The 22,257-nt window shown below is 35.5% G+C and overlaps 4 protein-coding genes across 5 annotated transcripts; 2 read left to right on the top strand and 2 right to left on the bottom strand.

The window, feature by feature from the left end:
- Window positions 1–233: 233 nt before the first annotated feature.
- On the bottom strand, window positions 234–6,512 carry LOC112575871 (pre-mRNA-splicing factor 38B-like). Its single transcript, XM_025257982.1, has 7 exons — window positions 6,360–6,512; window positions 5,648–5,818; window positions 4,885–4,953; window positions 4,249–4,400; window positions 3,954–4,014; window positions 1,939–2,174; window positions 234–1,331 (listed from the first exon to the last, which is right to left on the bottom strand). The coding sequence occupies exons 2-7, from the start codon at window positions 5,801–5,803 to the stop codon at window positions 881–883; spliced, it is 1,125 nt and encodes a 374-aa protein (XP_025113767.1). The 5' UTR covers window positions 5,804–5,818; window positions 6,360–6,512; the 3' UTR covers window positions 234–880.
- A 189-nt stretch (window positions 6,513–6,701) lies between these two features.
- On the top strand, window positions 6,702–15,461 carry LOC112575872 (WD repeat-containing protein 31-like). 2 transcript variants are annotated; one of them, XM_025257985.1, is made up of 10 exons: window positions 6,702–6,868; window positions 7,310–7,445; window positions 7,764–7,838; window positions 8,295–8,436; window positions 9,693–9,793; window positions 10,522–10,589; window positions 11,285–11,426; window positions 11,775–11,928; window positions 12,090–12,159; window positions 14,421–15,461. In XM_025257985.1, the coding sequence occupies exons 1-10, from the start codon at window positions 6,825–6,827 to the stop codon at window positions 14,500–14,502; spliced, it is 1,014 nt and encodes a 337-aa protein (XP_025113770.1). In that variant the 5' UTR covers window positions 6,702–6,824; the 3' UTR covers window positions 14,503–15,461. The 2 variants fall into 2 exon arrangements, with proteins under 2 accessions (XP_025113770.1, XP_025113769.1); XM_025257984.1 differs by having other exon boundaries at window positions 6,704–6,868; window positions 7,307–7,445.
- Window positions 15,462–15,594: 133 nt separating this feature from the next.
- Window positions 15,595–18,623, bottom strand: LOC112575875 (U6 snRNA-associated Sm-like protein LSm2). Its single transcript, XM_025257988.1, has 4 exons — window positions 18,554–18,623; window positions 17,794–17,861; window positions 17,338–17,428; window positions 15,595–16,802 (listed from the first exon to the last, which is right to left on the bottom strand). Exons 1-4 carry the CDS (start codon window positions 18,572–18,574, stop codon window positions 16,674–16,676), a joined length of 309 nt encoding a protein of 102 aa, XP_025113773.1. The 5' UTR covers window positions 18,575–18,623; the 3' UTR covers window positions 15,595–16,673.
- On the top strand, window positions 18,601–22,082 carry LOC112575873 (proteasome subunit beta type-1-B-like). The gene is made up of 7 exons (XM_025257986.1): window positions 18,601–18,656; window positions 18,783–18,934; window positions 19,373–19,480; window positions 19,998–20,079; window positions 20,473–20,602; window positions 20,936–21,042; window positions 21,464–22,082. The coding sequence occupies exons 2-7, from the start codon at window positions 18,849–18,851 to the stop codon at window positions 21,647–21,649; spliced, it is 699 nt and encodes a 232-aa protein (XP_025113771.1). The 5' UTR covers window positions 18,601–18,656; window positions 18,783–18,848; the 3' UTR covers window positions 21,650–22,082.
- Window positions 22,083–22,257: the final 175 nt, after the last annotated feature.

Genomic DNA, 22,257 nt, shown 5'->3' with positions numbered 1-22,257 from the left:
TGAAATGTGTTTATAGCTGAGAAATGTGTTCTACCCCAAAGAACTTTACCAAAAATCTATAAAGAGGTTTTTTGTGTACTTCCACTTTTTGGTTATCAAATACCCCTCCTCTGCACAATAAGCAGCTAAGTGAGGGAAACCTGGATATTATTAAACTATATCATTAACTGACACTACTTTAGGTAAGTGCAACTACTACTGACATCATGATACATAAAAAAAAAATGAACTTATGATCTTTAAACAATTTATTATTCTCATTTCAGAATTTGAATGTTTAAAAATAAAATCCATCATAAAAAAATCTACAAACGACCAGTGGTCTCAAGTTTTTTTTAACCGACACTACCACTTTGCAGCTTGGAAAAAGGAACAGTGATATTTGCATGTGAAAATACCAACACGTAAATCGCACTTGTCAACAAGTGAGCTTGGGTTGTGTGGGTGGTTGAGGGGAAGGGGATGATAAAGACCATAACATACTTTACTCATTCCCACCTGCTGGTTGTCCATTTTTTTGTACCAGATGAACCAACAGCTAACAGTTTAAAAAAAAAAAATGTCATCCTCTTCAGTGATGAGAATCTAACATTTTTAGTGTTCTAAGCTTGGTCATTATGAGTCATTGTCCCACTAAACTCCCCCCAAAACTACATGATAACAATATCTAGTGTTCTAAAATGAGGCTCAACAAATCACCTGCCTCTGTACCACCAATGTTTCTCATTGTCATTGTTTCTGTGGACAAAACTCCCAGAAGCAGCTTCACAACACAGGGGACAGTCTGTGCTACAATACAAATACATCACTGGATTAAAGTGATGACAAGATTTCAAACACTGGTTCCATTCTTCGATTTTGAATGACTAAGACATAATCTTCATCGTCGGTGGTCTCGCTCTTTACTTCTGTGCCTGTCTGCTTCCTTGTGTCTGTGCTCCTTATCTGAGTTCCTGTTCCTGTGACTGTGATCTCTAACCTTTTCTTCCATCTTATCACGGCTCCTTGATCGTGACCTAGCTTTTTCTTTCTTTTCCTTGTGTTTTTTATCTTTTCGCTCTCGACTGCGTGACCGTCGGCGTTCACGGTCCTTCTCTCTGTCTTTATCCCGTCGATTATCTACTTCGCGTCGCTGCCGTTCACGCTCACGTTCTAGGTCACGCTGAAAGTTATTTTCCCTTGGTGGTGTTCTACGGGCAGATGATGTATTTCGTGGTGGTGAAGATCGACGATTTGATGGAGATGGCCTATACGATGGTGATGTACGGGACTGCCTGCTGTTGTTAGGAGGCGGACTACGTCCTCGGCTTCGTGTATCCTGAGATCTGTCTCTGAATGAAAAGAAAAGTGAACTTCTGAGTTGTGGATATATATATTGTGCAGCATGCACATGAACTTTCTTAATCAGAACAGCAAGAAAATCAGCAAGCTGGGCATGACTTCCTGAAATATTTCTGCTATTAATTTTTGTTCGGTTGATGAAAAAAATAAAGTTTACTTACAAAACTTTCTAGAATAGTCCCAGGGCAGTTTATGGGTGCCACCATTTCGGATTGCTCTTTTGTGAAGGAAAGAAAATGACCTGCCATGGCAGCCTCCATAAACCATTCCAGAGCAAAATAGTTCTTTTTAAGACCCAAAATTTTGATTCAGGATATCTTCCCTATCATTTATGCCCAGCTTGCTAGCTAAATGGAGTGATTCTTTAATAAAACTGATAGATCTGATGAGTTGTCTCTTAGTTATTGCTCACCTTCACAATGCAAAATTTCGAACGCCCGCATTTCACACACATTTATCTTTTCTTTATATCCACATACTGTTTACAATCGTCCACAAAACATAAGCTTGGGCTACTTGAACAAATTTTGAGTGCTTAACAGAATAACCTTTTACCAAATTAACATGAAGGATGCTAAAAAAACAAATTTCACACACCCTCCTCGTCTTTCAGCCTCACCAAAGGACACCTGGTTATCTGGAACGTGTTCTGGCTCTGGTTCAGGCTGGCGGTAGACAACTGGGCGTGATTTCAGTTTTACTGCCAGATCTTTTTCAATTGGAACTGGAATGCGAGGAAAGAGGGTTGAGTACCACTCTAGCTTCACCAACCACTGGCGCAGCATCTCACCTATGGTCATCACATGTCCACCGCCTGCTTTTACGTCGATTTCCTGTTGCATACAAAAGCACACGTGCCTTGTTTAGAGCAAAATGAATGACGCTGACATGGCAAAACAAAGAATTCAGCTGTTAAGCATTGTGTGGGTTTCTTCCTAGAGCTAGTGGCATTTCAACAACATCTAAAACAAGTGATTCCATTTACAATATTTTTGGAATGTTTGTGTCATTTCCAAACATAAAATACTGTTGCAATAAGCTGAAGATGAGCCTTACAGAAGTGGCACATGGTTTATCTTCTAATGATACCAAGGCACAGGAAGATGATAGTGAAAAGTTGCCTTAACAAAATGCATTAGTGTTTAACTTTTAAAGCACTTGTACGCTGAAGTTTGTTTTTAATCCACTCAAAATAGCCCTATGCTGATTTTCGATGAAAAAAACACTAAAGCAACCCAAAAACCTACTTTCATTTTTTTCCTGTTTAAATCTCCACAGAATATGTAATGTGTGCTCTGTGCTCAAAACAAGCCTACCATAAAATAATGAAATGGTTAATGCGGGAAAAATACTGCCAATGAGCCCATCAGTGCTTAACTGATAAGAATAAACCATAGGAAAAAAAAAACCACACTGACTTTTAAAACAAACTACGCTGCAATAAAATATAAGCTGAAAAGATGAAAATTTTTTTTTTAACATTAAGAATGGCTACGCCAAACTAATTCTTCCAACAGTGTGAGTTGTGTGCATCTGATGGGACCAGATGGCTATAATTTTGAAAAGGAGGCCTGTGCAGGCGATCAGGTGGGAATATAACCTCGTGTTGAGGTGGACGAGAGGCCAGGACGCCCCGACCTGACCTTCACCCCGGCTGCTTCCAGGCTAGAGCAACGCCCTGTGGTTACACAGACAAAAACTGCTGAGCAAAGCCTGTTAGTAACATAGCCCCACAACACAGCTTCCTACTCTGCAACAATCTAACTGCCTAAAAAGGCTACAGTTAACAAACACTGTCCCTTTGCCTTCTTCCTTCAGCCTGTTCTGCTGCGTTTCTACCATCTATAAAGTTATACAAGAAGCTTTATTTGTAATTAATTTCATAAAGGAATAAGCTCTTATCAGTTACTGCTAACATAAATCCTAAACCAAAGAAATATTACTTTGACTTTCATGGCTATCTTTAAAAAAAAACCCACACAAAGAGTAGATGAACAAGTGCAAAGCATAATTTTTACATCTTCGGAAATTAAAAAATTTGAGGCAAAAGAAAGACAAATTATAAGCATGAATTTTCTTTCGACCAGAAAAAGTACAGTACATAATTTTAAGAACATTTGCTATCTAGGATTTGGCCCTTGTTCATTTACACTTCACCTAATAATTACGTTTTCAAAAAACTTTGTATAAAAAGGAGTAATAAAGATGCGTTATACTCACCAAATTTACAAGAATGCAGACCATGGTGAGACTCCCATGGGGAGAAAGAAGGTAAGGTAGAGGGATTTTTTTTTGGGCTATAGCTTATTATGCTTTATAATACTATGACCTGTTGATAGCGCTGATAAGGCTTTAGTTCTACATAACTGCAGTTTTTTGTCTAAATATTAGTTTAAAATAATAAGGAATTAATTCTTTTTATTTCTATTACTCCACTTTAGTTTTTTTTCCTTTTGACACATTAATGTTGGGGGTGGGGGGCACTTTCAAATGTAAAAAAATTTCGAAAGCCTTATATGGGGGTTGGGAGGTGGCAGGACGACAGTAACAATGTGAAAACTGCAGGTGTTGGGGCCTGAATGTTGGGAGGGGATATGGATTCGGACACTCACCTCCTCATCATCAAGGTACTCTTCATACCAGTCCCAGAGATCTGCAGGAGGTTGGGTGTATCTGAAACATTTGTCACTTGGTTATGCTACTCTAAGCATACACATAACTACAATAGATCTAGGGATCTAAAAAGAGAGTCTTAATATTTCAATAAATTAAACATATAACAAATGTAATAACTTGACAGTCCTTTAACCATATAGAGCATAAGAAGAAGATGTAAATGGACATGAACAGCATGTATAATTTTACAAGTATAAAATTACAAGTATAATTTTGTTGACTTGAGTGTACCTGATATACATGAAACCTAGTCCACGGATATAAGGAGAATCTGCATGAGTGATGAGTCCTATGACCTGTTTTTTAGTCAGCTTCAGTGTAAAGAGTTTGTATAGGAGACAATATGCACTGGACACAATACCTCCAGCACCTACACCTCGTACCTGTGCAACAAAAAATTAAATATCAACAACACCTTGCACTTGACAGTCTGTATCAACCACAACACAGCAACATATTTATGATCATGTGGACAGGAATGGAAACATTACAACTGCTTACTAATATTGTGGAGACACATTTTCATTAAAATACTTAGTAAATTAATGCACAATGCTCTTTATAAATATAAAGAAAAACATACGAATGTCTTGTTATCTGTACTTGATGCTTTTGCTCCAAGTGTTCACTTAAAGAAACATATGCAAAGACATAAGATATACTTAAATAATTCGTGTCACCTTATCCATTTTACATAAAATCATACATGAAAAGAAAAACAAATGAGCTTTGTTAAATATCAAATTTTGAACTAACTCTAAAAAAAAAACTCTGACTATAGATTGCATTTAAAAGTTGTCAGTGTTAAGAAAATAATATAAACAGGGGAAACCAAATAGACACCAACATGTAAATTAAGTTACTCACCCCACCACACATTCCTGTTTGGCCAGCTGTCTTACGACTTCCCTTCTCCCATGGTTCTAAATGACCCACCTATTATATATACACATAAAAGGGTATAACAAGGTGAAAAAAGAAAAAATGTAATTTTGTTTTTTAGCAATTTTATTAACTTGATCTTCATTTTACCTGCTCCAAGGAATCTCTTTCCCTGATGTCACTAGCCTGTTAAGGTCTACAATTTATCCTTCAAAGCAGATTTATCATGTTTGTTCTCTTCACAACATATATGGTTAATATTATCTGAAAGGATTTAGAGAGGAATTTGACAAAATATGTACAGGGTCTTTCTCTAAGATTCTGTGAGCACACTAGAAAGCCCAGTCATTTGCTGAAAACAGAAACAGTTCATGCACTTATGGTAGAAAGAACCTAAAGCCCAATTCCAATACCTAAACCATGTTTATCTAACGCACCTAAATTATTATAAAATAGTAATTAAACAGTCTGCTAACACACATTATCATCAAACAAGCTTAGGAATTAAGCCTGCAGAGTTAAAAAATTTCAAATTAACACATTAAACACGGGCTGCCCTGAGCCAGCCTGCAGCACTACCTCGCTGGTCTTACGGGCTGTCCGGAGCCGAACGGCACATTGTTGTAACCACAGCAGAGCCTGAGCTTTTAATTCTGTGCGTAAATGAACAAATACATAAGAGAGAAAACACAGGAACCTTTAGGAATTGTTCCTCTTTCGATTACGTTCCTTAAAAAAAATTATTTACCTTGTAATATATTTCATCAATTACTTCATGGTAGGTCTTCAACTCAAACAAGTTGACCTTGAAATATGGAGATGACTGGATGTTGGTCAGTATAAGGGTGTTGAGGTTCATTGTCTTTTCATTGCCCCATACTGTAAGAGGGTTGTTAGGAGGCATCGTTCAAGCCTCTCACTACAAAGAAAAAGATAAAAGTGTTTCTGTATTCATATCACGTTCGTGTGGTTGTCAGTTTCCTCATGGTACTGTGTGTCTGAATAAAAATTAACTTTGTGAAGTACATTTAGATGTTTTCATACAACTTGTACTCACGCACTTTCAGATAACTGAAAATTTATACGTGAAATGCTTTGAGTTTCCCTTCAGTGGTAGAAAAGATGCTCTATGAATAAAACTACATTCTATTATGTTATTATTTTTATTATAACATTAGGTATCATTCATACTATAAATCCTTATAAACAGCACTAATTGCAGTGTTGTCTGAAAACAAAAGAAGGACATTAAAATAGAAAGAAGCCAAAGTTTCATTAGAAGGCTAAACACACAACTTCAGATTAAAAATACACAAACACTAAGGAGAGACGGGTTAAAAACGCCATGAACTTGCGAAGAAAAGTCTCAACAATTGATCAATAACTTAAATAAACTTGGCAGTTAGCTATCATAAACACAAACCGAGATGTAAAAGCAAAGTAATCACTTAAATACAAACCTGATGAAAAAGTTTCTTCAAATTCTCAGCTAAATAGCTTTATCCTATTATAAACTTTGAGCAGGCTGCGTTTGTGCACCCGACGTTAGACAGGAAGTCGGTAGCGCCACCTTGACAGGGGCACTAACAACTTGGCTTTTCCTGTATCTGACTACCTCCCTTGGAACGTTCTTCCCACTGACCATAAAATATATTAGCCCCAAAACTATTTCATAAACGTGAATTATCTGAAGACAGAAAAATCATCATAACTATATTATAAAATTGTGCTAAAACTGTACAATTTTTCAAAAGAAAATTGTTCAATTCCATCGCGGAGTCAAATTATAAAACTCCGTGATTCCATGCAGACGACATAAGAAAGACAACTGTACCTAACAACCACCGGCAGCGTAGCGCTGTCTGGAATAATTTAAGCAATGTAAAGCAAAACTATAAACATCTGCCAAAGAATGTCAGAAAATAATGGGAAAACTATTGAGCAAACGGAAGACCCTTAAATACGACAGGTATCTGTGTCGTTTGCTTTGCACAGTTTGCTGAGTCCTTCAGTTTTTACCATATTTCTAGCTTTCGCAGTTTGTGTATCGACGCACCTATTTTTCATTTCATATTGAATTTATCGAGTCACATGCTTGACTTATTTAAACTGAATAATTATAAATTGCATTCACTTTAATTTGGAAATAGAAATGAACAATACTATATTTATAAGATTGATTTCTTATAGACGCCTAAATGGATCCGTATCATTAACTTGTAAAAATGCAATAATAACTGAGTATATAGTACTAATTATAAAGCGTATGTAAAAAAAAAAAACCTGTTGATAAACGATATTTTTTAGATCCAGATATACTTTCTAGTGACGTTTACAAATTTTAATCTGTCTTAAAATCTTTTCTCTCTCTTTGCGTGTGTGTTTTACGATACATTGACTGTGATAGAAGGCAGGAAGGGAATCAGGTGGATGGGGAAGAAGTTCTGGAGAAAAGCACCATGACAGGACCTAGAATTCACTCTGATGCTGTTGTTAGTCTGGCATCCTTACAACCAGGGCTGTGTATATCCGGTAGTAAGGACAAGGTGTGGATTTATTCATCATGTAATTTTAAACTATATTCTACTGATATAAGTTGTTTTGAAAAACATTTTTGAAATATTTGCTCATCAGAGACACCATTTTCTTATGTCAAAAAAGTGTTTAGCACTTCAAAAGCTTGAAAATATAAAAAAAATTGTCATTCATTAGAATACTAAAAGAATAAATATGTATGTACAACAGAAAAAGCGGTTGATCTAGTAGTTATAAATACTCATGCTAAGAAACAATTTTAATAAGAATTTTGTAAGCTGTAGCTAAATAATTTTAAACATTTCACATTTCTGGTTCTTTCTGGGCAGACTATTGCACTCTATGACTATCAAAATGGGCGACTAGAAGACAGATGGACAGGACATGATAGAGAAGTTACTAAGGTATTGGAAAAAAAGTATGTATATTGCATATGGCTAACATAGTACTCATGTTTTTCTTAAGGTAAGCTTACCTAAGATAGCTAGAGATTTTTTTTACGGGGTGTTTGCATGCATTCCCATATGGAGTTGGTGCAACCACATGTGTTATTAAGTGTGTGGAAGGAAGCTACATTAACAGGTATATTGTCAAACTTAGATATCTTTTGCTTGTGCAGAAGCAATTTGGGAATAAAAAACCAAGAGGTAATCACTCTTAGGAGACATTTTGTTCTTGCAAAATATTAATTTTTTTTTTTTGCTATTATAAAACTTTTTTGTTCTTATGCAGTAATTTTGTTTATCTAGACAGGAATTGCTATATTCAAGCTCTTGATAGTGTTGAAAAATTCTCACATTTAGTATTCTCTTATTGAGAAATTAGTGAAGATGATCTTGATTCATGGTTTGTACATGCAGGTCACCTATGGAGCCAGCTGTGGTGGCATCTTCAGTGCATCTCGAGACAAGACCATCAAAATGTGGCAGAGGGGGAACTCACACAGCTTGCGTGAATTCATTGGCCATGATCTGGTTGTGACTGCTATTCACTTAAATGAAGGTATATATGTGGGAGAAGGAAATAATCACATTTTTTCATCAAATATAGTTTCAGTAGTCATTTAACTTCCTGAAAGAATTTCTTAACCTTTGGGTAGATAGTACTCTAAGTTTCTGCAGCCTTTTAGGTTTCGTTTTGTTTTGCATTTTTTGGCAGAAGAATTAAGTTGCTCTTTTTTGCCTATTTTCTTTTCCCACTTGAAGGCCAGCTTTTGAGATAAAACTGTCAGTCATCTGCTAAGGTTCAGACAGCTTGGTCTTGAGGGGCATTGGTAACAACCAGACTTTTGTCTTCAGTTCTTAGAGAAGCCTACCATCCTGTAGGATATGCTTGTATTGCTGCTGCTGACACTGTTCACTGCACAGATCACTGGGCTTCAACTTTGGCTCTGCAGTTGGTGCAGTTCAAATGGCTATCATCTGCCTATGTCTGTCAGGGTACTGGATGTATACTCCAGCTCCTCCATTTTGGATGGCTTTCTGTGTAAGCCCACATCCATGCTTCTTGGGGGTACTTTTCTTCTAGGAAGGCAAGCGTCAGTGTTTTCTTGCTTATATCACTGTGTTTATCCTTGATTGTGAAATGTAAAATTGTGATGCAGATGGTAAGGCAATTCTCTCTCTTCCCATGGAGGAGGATCGAAAGGGGGGACCTGGTTCTCTACTTTTGCAGGCAGCTGTTTCTAGTGTTGTCTCTGTAGTGCCTCTGTCTCTTCCACAAAGCTTGATCTTTTAAGCCTACCTGAAGATAGTTGTGTTTGTCTGGCACTCATCAGAGGATTTGTCTAGGTGAAACAATTTGCATCAAATTTGACAAGGCAGTCACTTAAGATAACTACTTTGATGAAGGCATGTCATTCAATGTGGGGTTTGCCTCTAAATAATGTGCATGAATGTGCAAAGGATTTAATCAAAGGCTGTTTAGGGACATAAAAATGTGTTTTAGGAAGGGAAAGCGCAATGAGTTAACACATGTAATGATAATAACGAATAAAATGGGTTGATATTAATGTTGTGAAAACCAGAGAGAGAGGAATGTGTCCTACTCTGTTTAATGTGTGATTTTCAGTACTTAGGAATATTTGTTTTATTGCTCTATCTTTTATCAGTTAAGTCTGAATTTTTGTGATGTTCATGTCATATTTTCCATCATAATTATATGACATGAGGACATTTTATTAGAAGAAGTGTTTACATGCTGGACACTACAGTACATTGCTCTTTTATCATTTAGTTAGGATTATTTATTTGTTTCAGACAATACCCTATTGTGCAGTGGTTCTCGTGACAATTCAGTGAGAATCTGGGATGTGGAAAGAGGAACTTGTTTGTGCCAAAATAACATCCCTCAAAATCTGGTTGGTGCTTTTGCCTTATGAAGCGTGTTAAGATTGTAGAAAAAAAAAACCCAGCTAATTTGCTGTGTGCTCCACACTCAAATGCATCTGGATGCACACAGATATGGGGAACTCACATCTTTGTGTAACCATTTTATGAATGCTCCACCGTTTGTGTCATCTGTCTTGGACATTTCCCCCCCACACAAAAAAAAAAAAATTAAACAAGGTGTTCTGGTGACTATGATCTCACACATGTGCCTGAGGCTTCCTCTTTGAAGATTTCCTCAACCTGAGTGCTCTCCCCACACCACCTCACATATATACTTCATCTGTCACTGGTCAATATTTCTAACATAGCAGCTTTCAGACTTTTCTTTGGATTCTGTCCCAAGCATCCATTTGTCCATATGTTTTGCTACTTTTAGACTGCCAAGTGTGTTCATTGCCTCTTAGATGCTGTTAAGTATTGTTATTTTTTACGGACAAATTCTGTATGTAGATGTAGGTTGTTCCTAAAAACTGTAGACTAAAAAATATAGCCATCTGTCAGTGTTCTTGCTGGTAATTGATGAAAGTGAATACACAAGGAAGTAAAAGGGTTACAAATGCTATGAAGAGAAATTTGCATCACATTGTTTTTGTGCTGGATGGAAACTTGATTAGATTGTTCAGCAGGTGTGTTATGAAAGTGGCATTGAAGATTCTTCTGCTGCCTCTTTTAAATGATTTCTTTTTTTCATCCAAAGGTTACAGATGTGAAGTGGATTCCAGGCACTGAGCAAGTTTTACAGACAGGTGAAGATAAAGAAGTGAGGTAATTCTCTGTATGCTACTTTTCCTTCCCCTACACTTCTTGATATAATGCCTGCATTCCTAGTCAATGACATACATATATGGTCCCAGATGTAACACCATATGATTGCTATCATGTGCATCCAAAAGATGAGAGCATCTTTGATTTATTGCGCTGATTGTTGAATAACAGCGGGGTTCAATAATTATTTGTGTGCTGTTCAGGGCTTCATTGTTCGACATCTGCTAGCTACAAAGTGGAATACTTTTAGTAACAGGACAGGTTAGCTTTAAGCAGGCATCTATATTTTAAAGGTATATAGACTATATACATACATAGATTTGTAATGGAATTTACATGTAAACAGATCGTAGTACATACCAATGTCATTCTGTTATTTGGTGGATGTTGCTGATTATGTTATCTGACATTTTATGCAATAGTCATAACAAATTTGAAATTGTCATATATTTGCCAATACATGTCCAGTTAGGAAAGCTTTTAAAGAGTAGATTTATGCAAATTTCTGTGGCATGAAATTTATTATATGGGTTTTGAGATTCATCTTTCTGAGGAAATTTTATTTCATTAAAACCTTGCTATAATGGCAGTGACATTTTGTTTTCATTATATATAACTTCTATTGTTTTAACAAATCCAAATACTTTGCATTGCAGCAGTATTGTCAGTGAGTTAATTATTGTACTTTTTTTCAGGATCTATGACACAAGAACTATGACCGTGGTTCGCACGTTTACCAAAAAACAATACATCCAGATGAGCTGTGACATTTCACCTGATGGCAACTATTGCCTTACGTGCAGCAATGGATTTGGAGGCAATGGCTGTGAAGCCACCGTGAGTGTTGTATTTGCACTGTACACTTTCAGCTGTAGTGTTACCCTCTTAATATGCTCTCTACTGTGAAGACTATAAATGCAGGGCTTCTGCTTACGCAAAAAATTGCGTACAGTACGCATTAAAAGTTCGGAGGACCCCTTCAGTTTTCGTCAATGGGGTCCCCTTCAAATTTGGGCGAAGAACAGGGACCCCCTTAAAAATCTGAAGAAGGGGTCCCTGGGACCCCAAAGAATTTAGCCTTAGCAGATGCCCTGTAAATGTATTTATTTTTACATCACTTCTTTACGTTTTTTTTTAAAATCCATTATAGAACTGAGAATCTCCCTTTTTTCTGCCACATTTCAGTTATGGGATCTGAAGACATCTGCTCTTATCCATGAGTTCAAAGGTCATCGTGAAGCTGTTGAAGCATGCATCTTCCTGCCCTCTTCTGAGCAGCCATTGATAGCCACAGTGTCAAGAGATTGTAGTGTGCGTATTTGGAACAGGGACTCCCGAGGTAAGTGAGCGGGATTGCTGAAGAACACTTAAGGGATATGAGAATAAGGCTTGCTTGATAAAGAAAAATGCTTTTTTTTATCCTTCACTTATTTTGCCATTATATTTTTCTTTTCCATTTACATTAATGTTTAAGAAAGGGAAAATATGGCAATTTTTCAGAGTGCATCTGTGACTTTTACTTAAGTGGATCTGGTCCTTTGACATCTTTAATTGCATATGAAGGTGGAAGGTAAGTATTTTTGATGAGCTATTACCTAAGCAAAGCCTATGTAAAAGAAAGAATTTGAACTACAGCGTGTTCTTTACAAACTAATGCATTATCTGAACTGTTTTTGAAGATGAGATACAATAAAATGAAAAGAGTTAAATATAATTAGGTACTCCAAACTGAACAAATTGCTATGATTGTGACAGTTTTGTGAAAAATTGCTCACTTTCAAACACACTGTGCATTTTTGTTATTGTACTGTTTTTAACATCAATACATGAACAAAAAATAATGCTCGTTTTATTTTCTGCCCAAGTGTGTGATTTGTTTTATGACTGAATACAAAGTAAGTGGCCAAAGTGAGCTTGAAACTTGAAAGCCAAGCGAGTTTCAGCCAGAGTGTCAGAAGTTGGTCATGATGGTAGATGGACACTGCAGCACTTTCACATTTAATCCCTATGCATATAGGATCTAATAGTAGGCAATTTCATCATCTAGGGGGTAGAATAAGCTTTAACTTGATACCAAAAGCTGGCATCTTTTGTTTCAAAAAAGTGCACTAAAATCAAATGTGAAAAGTTAGAATAGCGATTTGTTATCATCAGAAAGCACACACTGAATTTAATATTTTGACACAAAAGATGTAGAATTCTTTAAGCTACAAAACTGTCAGGTTTATTTTTCTGAAAATAACTCTCATGTATTGGGATCTGCCTTTAAAAACCTTGCAAAACTAAATTTTGCTCCACCATAACTGATCAGTTTTGACATAAGGTTTCTGCCTTCATCGTCAATCCTGCTCAATTCAAAAATGATCGTTGGTAAGTTTACACATTTATTTCTAGCTGCTGTTTATTAAGTATGTGAAATGTGTTTAGTAGGTGAGAAAATGAAACTGATTAGGCACAAAAAGTCAAGACATCAGTTGAAGTGTTGATGATTGTAATTTGCACCCAGCTGTCTGACATTTTCAAGGTGGAAAGTATGGTCAGAAACAGACAGAAGAGTTTAAGAGCATGCTAAAGCACTACTCCCGCACCTATTTGCTTGGAGGGAAATATTTTTGGGCAGATGGACTTCAACATGAGCAAGCCAAGGCATGCTTCTTTTTACCCCGTCTTCCCTGCTTATGATGCGGCACAACAAAACAACAGAGTGGCTTGCCAAGAAAAGTTGTACAGAGCAGAGCTCATGAATACAGCAAGGAAAATAAAACCAGGTACTGCATGCCTTCCACAGGGAACAAGAGAAGCTTGTCCATATGAACTTGCAAGAGAAGCTGATTGAAAACCAGTGCAAGCAGCAGCTGAAGGAGGCAAGACTTGCTACCAATTGTGCTGATACAGTGAAAAAAGCGACAGCAGATGGTGGGCCTTATCAAAACACAACAGGTGTCTTAAGACTGATTCAAAAGATGCACTGTGAATAGGAACTTCATGTACCAGAGGTCGGCTCTACTGGATGAGATTAGGTATCAAAAACTTGTCTTATACCAGAAAGGAGCTTTCAGGTTATCTGAAACTGTAAACCAGTTACATCAAAGTTTCTCCACTCACCAACAATCCCATCCCACTGAACACCAACAAGAAAATGTTCCTGAGACTGAGACAGCTGATGACACATCTCTGTCAGGAATGCAGTTCACTTTAGCAGGCAGGACCAGATGTTGACCTTCTGCTATAATCATCAATACTTAATTAGAACCAGAGTTACACCATTTTTTTAAACCTTTTTTTTAATGGGGGGGGGGGTGGTTCTAGATAAGTGTTGATAATGCTGCTGTGTTTCAGAGAAGTGACATTTGCTTGAAATCCTAATTTTGAAATCATTACCAATATTTTTCAGTACCTGGATGTCTTGAAAAACAGTAGAGCAGTTCTTAGTATTAGGTAGTGCTACCAAATAAATGTTTCTAAGAGTTAAGTAATTAAGTGTTGGTGCATGGACTTTCCAAAATTAGCATTTTATTCATCATCAATTTTGAGCAATAATTTTCTAACCCAGAAATTAAAATATTAAAAAAATTGCATCTTTGGAACTATTTGACCTATAGAAAAAAACCTTGGTACTATTGAAATCAGAATTTAAAAAAATTTATGTACTTGTCTTTTTGATTATTATTTATTAAAATATCAGCTTGGAGTACCTGATATAATGGAATAAAATGATAATAAACTGCTGGAACATTTGCAGAGTAGGCATCTTGTATCGAAGGAAAGGAATCTTTGCCATCACATTTTTCCATGTTGAATTTATGTCATTGTTTTCTTTCTGATGCGTAGCCTGTTGGTGAGCACCTTCAACATGGGCATTCAAGTTCTGAAGCTCCAAGGAAGTGTAATCACACCTAAAGCATGCTTTTAGTTTTCTCTATCTTTTTTTGCACCAGTTATTAAGCAGTGTTCACTATTATAGTTATTTTCTACCAATAATGATAAAACGGAAGTAACCATTAGTGGTTGCCAGTACTATTTTATCCCAAGTTGTTCTGCCCTGTTGCATTGTCCTTTTTTTTGAGCACATTTTAAGGGTAATAGGCAAGGATGTTTAACTTTGAGCTTTGCTGAAATAGTCTACAAGTTTTGCATGGATTTTGTCGAGACAATTCTTGGTCCAATGTCAAGGGAACAATTCATATTTGTAATGCTTTACCATTCTCTCAAGATAGGTGACATTTTACACAGATAACTCTTCCTTCACACTGTCAAACAATTTTTTGGTATTAGAATTATGAACATAATTGAAAAGGTAACAGTTATAGTTTCCTTATTTTCCCTTTAAAATTAAGATTGCCATTTGTTTCTTTTTAAATGTTTCAAAGTAGTTGTGCAACATTCAGTGTTTTTTTTTCCTATAAGGCATGTGTATCGCGTGGTCATATTGTGATTTACAAATGGAAGATGTGGACGTTAAGTACGAGGGAAGAAGACAATGCCTTAAAGATGCTGGACATAAACTTTTCTGTATTTTCATTATCCTTCTTTTTCAAATACCCATGGCAAACATGATTGGGTTTACTTTTCAGGCCATTTTACTGCATACCGTAAAAGATATAATTTTTTTTGGCTGTGATATTAGGCTTCATGACCACAGATAATACATGTCTGTATTTTCATGGTCATAAAAAATGTCCATCATTGTGGAGGTTTTACGTTGCTTTAAAATAAATTTTGCGTGCATAAAATGGTCAAGTACCAGCTTGCGGTGTATGCATTTTGATTTATGTTGTACAAGCATCAATGAGTACTGGTATTTTTAGAGTTTTTGTTTTAAAATTATTGCTATTTACCTTTTGCTGTGTCAGAGTAAAATCTTATGAAATATTCAGTGTTTATCTTGTTATTTAATAAACATTTATTTTCATGGGTGCAGTTATTGAAAACCTATCACAGAGCCAAAAATAACAATTTTAACACAAATGAAGCAAAGGGTTATGGAAAAGATAAAATAATGAAATCATGCTGCCAAGCTTTTATTTCAATGATTTCACATAATTAAAAGAATAATATTTCTTAACATGATGTACTTTTTGGCTTTTTTGCCTTTTTAGTTGATAATGGGAATTATCATTACAAAAGTAAATTTTAGTAGGTGAAAAGATAGGTTGTTCAGTTGAGAATTTTATCAATATTTTTCCATTGCAAAAACAACAGCAGGATTGTTAAATAAGCACTGCCATGTTATCCATAACCTACCTATCTACACTTCATGTAAAAAACAAAGAGAGAAATAAAAGATCCAAGTGTGTTAATTTCATGAAATGTGAACGAAGAAATATAAATGAGACTGCTGTTGATAGTGATACCTAAGGATATGAGACAAATGTTGTTTTAACAGGCCAAATATTTTAGCCTGCAAAGCTAAGAGTTTTTGCAACAAGAAGAAAGCAAGCAAGAAATACATGATGCATTTTCATGAAATTTAAGTCGGGTGATTAACTTTTAGTCAAGCATTAATAAAGCAAATTTAGGACACCTGAATATCTTTACAAATGTCCAGTACATATATGTGAGCAGACTCTCAGTCATTTCACCAAGTACAACTAAAGCCAAGTTACTGTAAAATCAGCTGTACAGCTCTATTGCTAGTACCACTCATCCAGTTTCTTTTGTGATGTATCAGTATTAAAAACATCCTTGCAGTCAAAATAATTATAGTGGCCATTTTGTAACCTGCCAGAAAAGTATCTTTACAAAGATGTTTTCATTATCTTCCAGTCATGCTGACAATACTGCAATGAATCTCTTTTAGAATGTTCTGTTTTCTTTCAACAAAATCTTAGTAGTTTATTCTACAAAATGACAATGTTTCAATAAAATAAACTGAATCACTAGTTTCAGAACCCAATTATTTTAAGGTGTTTTTTTGAACCTGTAGTAATATTCCACAAAAATGTGTAAATTTTCTAAGCATCTAGTGTATGTAAAAGGAGTGTGAAGTCGCTCGCAGTCTCTTTCCAACAAGGTAAACCATAATTCTCTGCAGTCACGCAGAGTCTTCCCAAGGGTATAAACCATAATTCTTTACAGCTGATATCACCGTTGTTTGTTTTGTGCAGCTTCTTTACGTGCTGCATCTTGCAGAAGCTGTGTGTCGCATTCATCAGCAGGCAGCTGCACATAGCGCACTACAGATCCTCTGATGAAGCATGTCTTTACAGAAAGCTGGAAAAAAGAAAAAAAAAACCTCATATATATATATACACTCACATATAAACCTTTCACCCTTAACACAACTAGCTTTAAGTCTATAACATACAACGGCATTAAAAAACATGTAAAGCTTTAAAGAATGACAAATGAACTGACTGAATCTTGACGTTAACTCCAAGCGTTAAACTTACAATTTTATATGAGAACAGTTAACCTCCAGCATCACTCATGGTGACTTTGACCCCAGATACAGATTTCTGTATGAATACTGCTCAGGGCAAATGCTAAGGAAGTTAACAGTCACAAAATTACATCTTGAAAGTAGCTGTTAAGCAACTTTAAAATGATGTGTAATATTTTGTTCAAAGACAAAGACTATCAATTACTTTTTTTAAAAAAATGTACAAGACTGACCCACATTTTGTTTGGTCTCTTTTTTTTCTGCTTTGCCACAGCAGTATCTAGCATTTGTAAATAATAATACATCCAAAGTTTTGGGGATATTTCTCTTGTTCTTCATTGTTAATAGCTTTGAATGATTATTTACCATGTGTGGATACTTGTCTGGATCTGTTACACTGATGTCTGTCAGTTTGATGTTGAGGAACTGATCCACAGAATGAAGAGTACCACAAATGCTGGAATAATCATCAAGGTATAGTATCATAGTGCACATGTACATGCAAGTGTGCATGCACACACATTTTAAATACAGCATTATATGGTATATAAGTGAATGCTGCACATACATCCACAATATAAAACGCCCTTTAGTATATTAACAAAGATGTTATGAAACCAATAAAGTATTTCAAATTACCCTTAAATTTGTGGTATTGCTGTATGCAGAAAACAATTTATTTGCCTACATTTCAACATGCAGTTTAAAAAGCAGTAAGCAAACACTTGTGTAAATGATTTTTTAGCTCACATTGATTTATGTAATCACATTTTTTCTGATTATTCATTACTGGAAAAGAGACTTAAAAAACAAACATCCCACCTGAGGTCATTTTTCAGCTCCACCACAACATCCTTGCCCACAAGTGACTTGAAAAATGAGTAGAATAACTGAAAGATTTCATAAAAATGTGCAGTGTAAAACAATCTGAAAAGTCTTTGGGCAGGGATTTTCAGGATGATGCTGTTCCATCCTGTTGCTATGTGATAGTATGTTTGCGTCCTCCTTCGAGTGAAACTTATTTCTTCGTATGACTTGCACAGGTGGTCATATTTCTCTCTCTTTCTTAACATGAATGCTCAAAGTTATACAGTCATAACCTTTCTAACGGAAACATATGCGTTACACGTATTAAGAGAACCTTAGTACAGCAACACAGTAGTTAATCTTACACAACTACTCTGCGGCTTGCAAGTGCTTTTTTTTTCAAAGCTAATATAGAGGGTTAGTTCAGTGTCCAGTGGATAAAATCAAACATTTAATGATACAGAGGATAAATGAAACAGCTGAAGTTTCCACGCATCTAGTTGATAATGAAAGACACTTAAATTCATTATAAATCCTGGTTACAGGTTTTGATCCTGAACGTTCACGATTACTAAAAACAAATTCGGCAATCCCCCAGCCAAAGAAAAACAAAACAAACCCCAACTGATCAAAGATCAAATTATGTGGGTCAATAAACATAAAAAGCTTTTGCAATTACTATGAAATAAAATATTATATTAAAGCATTTTATTCACTGACAAATTTTCTATAAATTCAAATTCTATAAATACACATTCTATAAATGCTTCTTTACCATTTTGAAAGCATCAAACATGCGCTGGTAAGATGGGAACGCCAAACGAGTTATCTACCTTGATATCTCCGATGAGAAATAATAGACACAGCTGTTGCAAAATGTAAAAGCTTTTGTAAGTTTTAGACAAGAACTAATTTAAGAAAATAAATTTGCTAATATAGATCACATTTAGATATTGTAAAATCATGAATTTTAGTATATTTACCATTTTTATTTTGATGTATAGATAGTTTTTAACTTCCGGTGTGCAAGTCATCGAAGAAAGAAGGTACGGTTTAACTACAAACAAGACATGTTTGCCACACCAGATCATCTACACATGTCACAGTTTGGAGCGGGAAAGGAAACTCCCTTCTCTCCTTATGACGACAATGGAGGGTATGTTATTTTAGAAATGGTGTATATTTAGACCCACAACCTTGTTTATTCGTGTAAAGAATGCTTCTTTCTAATTAGCCAAGAGTGTAACAGAATAATGGATACAAAACTCAATGTTTTCTTCTCTTTAGGTGATGTATAAGTCGTTAATGTTATTTTCAAACTTATTGACATATTGTTGACTGACAGTCTAATCTTGTGAAGATATTTGCCTAGTATTTGTAATTACAGAACAAAGGACAAGGGGCTTTAGCACCTATAATCTTGTCACAGTTTAAACTAAGAAGGAAATGTTAAATAATGTGTATGATTAAATTTTTACCAGTTTGGTGTAATTCAGGGTTAGGTTATGTGCATAGAATCTGACCACTAAATGGATAACAAATTTACACATTGTTTTCTGAATATTAAACATCTTTACCTCATGCTGCACCACAGGACAGTACTAGCAATTGCTGGTGAAGATTTTGCTGTTATAGCATCAGATACCCGTCTTAGTCAGGGCTACTCCATTTTGTCTCGTGACACTCCCAGAATAAATGAGCTGTGAGTATCCATAACTTTAATATATTACATAAACCTGAAAAGACCTGGTGTAGACTTGGCATCTCTATACGTGTCTTAGATTGACAAGCATCCAGAAAAAATACATAGCTTCAGCTTATTTGTTACAGTGATTTGCAGTAGAGTTTATGCTTATTGTGTTACCTTTCTGTGAAACATGTGATCTGCAGTTCGTTACACATTGTATAGTGTGCATAAAAATCCTTGCAGCATCTTCACCCTTTCCCTCTCATTTATTTTGTAGTAAAATCTTTGGAAGGAGGAGAAGAATCACCCATTGCAAGTTTCCAATAGGTTTCTGGGCCTTCTTTTTGAGTCTTTGTAAAAGATTTTGATTTGCAGAGTAGAGCTAAAAGATCATTGAAATCAACTAGCTTACAAGAAAGTTTAGGATAATCCAAGTTTTTTTTAAAATACCTGATATTTGTATATTCAGTATTTTTATTGTTGTTCGACTTTTGAGATCATGGTAAGTTTCTTTGTTATTATAACATTTCAGAACTGGGACAACTGTGGTTGGCAGCTGTGGTTTTCATGGTGATGTTCTCACTCTGACTAAAGTGTTACAGGCCAGACTCATGGTAGGTATTTTCATTTTCTCTTTATTTCAGGTGATCAAGTGTTTTTCCAGCCAAGAAAAGCAATAGTTTGGATCAGATATTTTAAAATATTACTGTTTAATGTCATTAAATAAAGCCCAGCATTTTTGTTTTGATATCTTTGCTTGAGTGTAATTCTTCAGCAACCTTTGAGTGCTACATTATGCAACTGATGATATTCTTCAGTAAGTGCAAATGTTGACATCCTGTTCTACTACCCTTTCCAAGGATCCTCAAATGCACATGCCACTTAAGTATTATAAGTCTTAAGAAGAAATGGAAATTTAAACTAGCATGTTGTTGTGTTACTTAGAAATCAACTGATTTCTTTGTTACAAGTAAGCTAATTTAATAATTGTTGTTTGTGTACAACAGATGTTTGAACAGTTACACAACAAAGAAATGGATACATCTTCTGTGGCAGCCATGCTCTCTACTATTTTATATTACCGGCGTTTTTTCCCTTATTATGTTTACAACATTGTGGCTGGTCTAGATGCTGAAGGTCAGTAACATGCGTACCATGTCTTGTCATTGTAAAGCTTACACATTTATGTGTTTGCAATACCATTGTCAGAAATGATAGATACAAGATTTACATGTATCTGAGTACATTGTCACTTTGTAAAATGTAAATAAGCTTGATGACTGTTTAGTTTTTCAGAATAGCATCAGATTACCTGGGGACCGACAATCTATTTTCTGTGTGTGCTTGACTTCCTGTATTGTTTGAAAGCGAGTTGTACATTTTTATGATTATTAATGTGCTTTAAATGCTAAACGGTACGAGTTGTGAATATTTTTTATGAATCTGTTGGAATGCCTTTTTTTCATTCAGGTAAAGGATGTGTGTTTAGCTTTGACCCAGTGGGATCTTACGAAAGAGAAACATATCGTGCTGGAGGCTCAGCAAGTGCTATGCTTCAGCCTTTACTGGATAATCAGGTATTTTTTAATATTGGTGGGAAGAATTAGGCACTTGAAGGTTAGCCTGATTGCAGAATAAGTTTCAAATGATTGGTTCCAAATTAAAGCAAGGTACTAATTCCTTAATCTTTGCAGATAGCCTTCTTGTACACAAGATACATTTGAGTATTACATTTCCCATCTCAACTTTAAGAAAAGGATGAAGACCCAATTTTCATTTAATGAACAACTTAATACTTTTCCTATAACTAATATATAGGATTTAGTTTTGAGTGGTTTGAAGAGAAATGTGTGATTTAATTTATTAAGCTTCTGTATTAAAAACACGCCATTGGTTTTAAATGGTAAACCTTTTTTTTTATGCGGTGAAAATGCCCGAGTTTTGTTGTCTTTTAAGTTGCCTTAAGGTCTTGGGTTACATATTATTTTCTTTACGCAGATTGGCTTTAAGAACCAGACAGGAGTCAGTCAGGTCCCGCTGTCCCAAGAAAAAGCAGTGGCACTGGTGCGAGACGTGTTCACTTCAGCTGCAGAGCGAGACATCCACACTGGAGATAGTGTTGTCATAAATGTCATCTCTAAAACTGGCATCACCACTGAAAGATACCCACTCAGACGTGACTAGTTGATTCATGATTTCAGCTTTTAGGTTTTGGTAGGAGCATTTCCTTATTGCTCTGTGGCAAGACTAGGTTAAGTTTAAAAACAAATTGAACTTTTTTTTTTGATTTGATAAATTTAAACAATACTAGTTGTTTGGTAGTTTGGTTTAGCTGGTTTGGCATTTAAGCTAGACCTTATATGTGTTGCAGATCTAACATTTAAAGTGCAGGCTTTTGTTCTTTTACAGGACCATATTTATGTTTCACAATCTCTGCATAAAAAATTTCATTTGTATGTTTGCAACACTTCACCTGGTATCATCATATTATAATTTTCCTGGAGTAGTGAAGACTGAATCCATTGCATGATAATTAAGAGAGAAGATAATACATTTCAAAAATGTTGATTTCATTTCCATCTGCAGAATTGTGTGACATTAAAAGGACATTTTTGAATGAGCTTTTTTATTTTAGACTGCTGAGTACATGTGGCAATGATCCAGACATTTATTGTATTATCAACAAATCTTCCAAGAACAGCAAGTAACTTAGTGCACTATAGACTCTAGCCAAAGTCTGCAAGATTCTTTGTCCTATATAGACCTATAAGATTTGTTGCACATTTAATGCT

Source organism: Pomacea canaliculata, linkage group LG11 (genome assembly GCF_003073045.1).
Source record: "Pomacea canaliculata isolate SZHN2017 linkage group LG11, ASM307304v1, whole genome shotgun sequence".
NCBI classification, from domain to species: domain Eukaryota; kingdom Metazoa; phylum Mollusca; class Gastropoda; order Architaenioglossa; family Ampullariidae; genus Pomacea; species Pomacea canaliculata.
The sequence above is the reverse complement of the archived record's forward strand: the minus strand, read 5'-3'. Positions and strand labels throughout refer to the sequence as shown.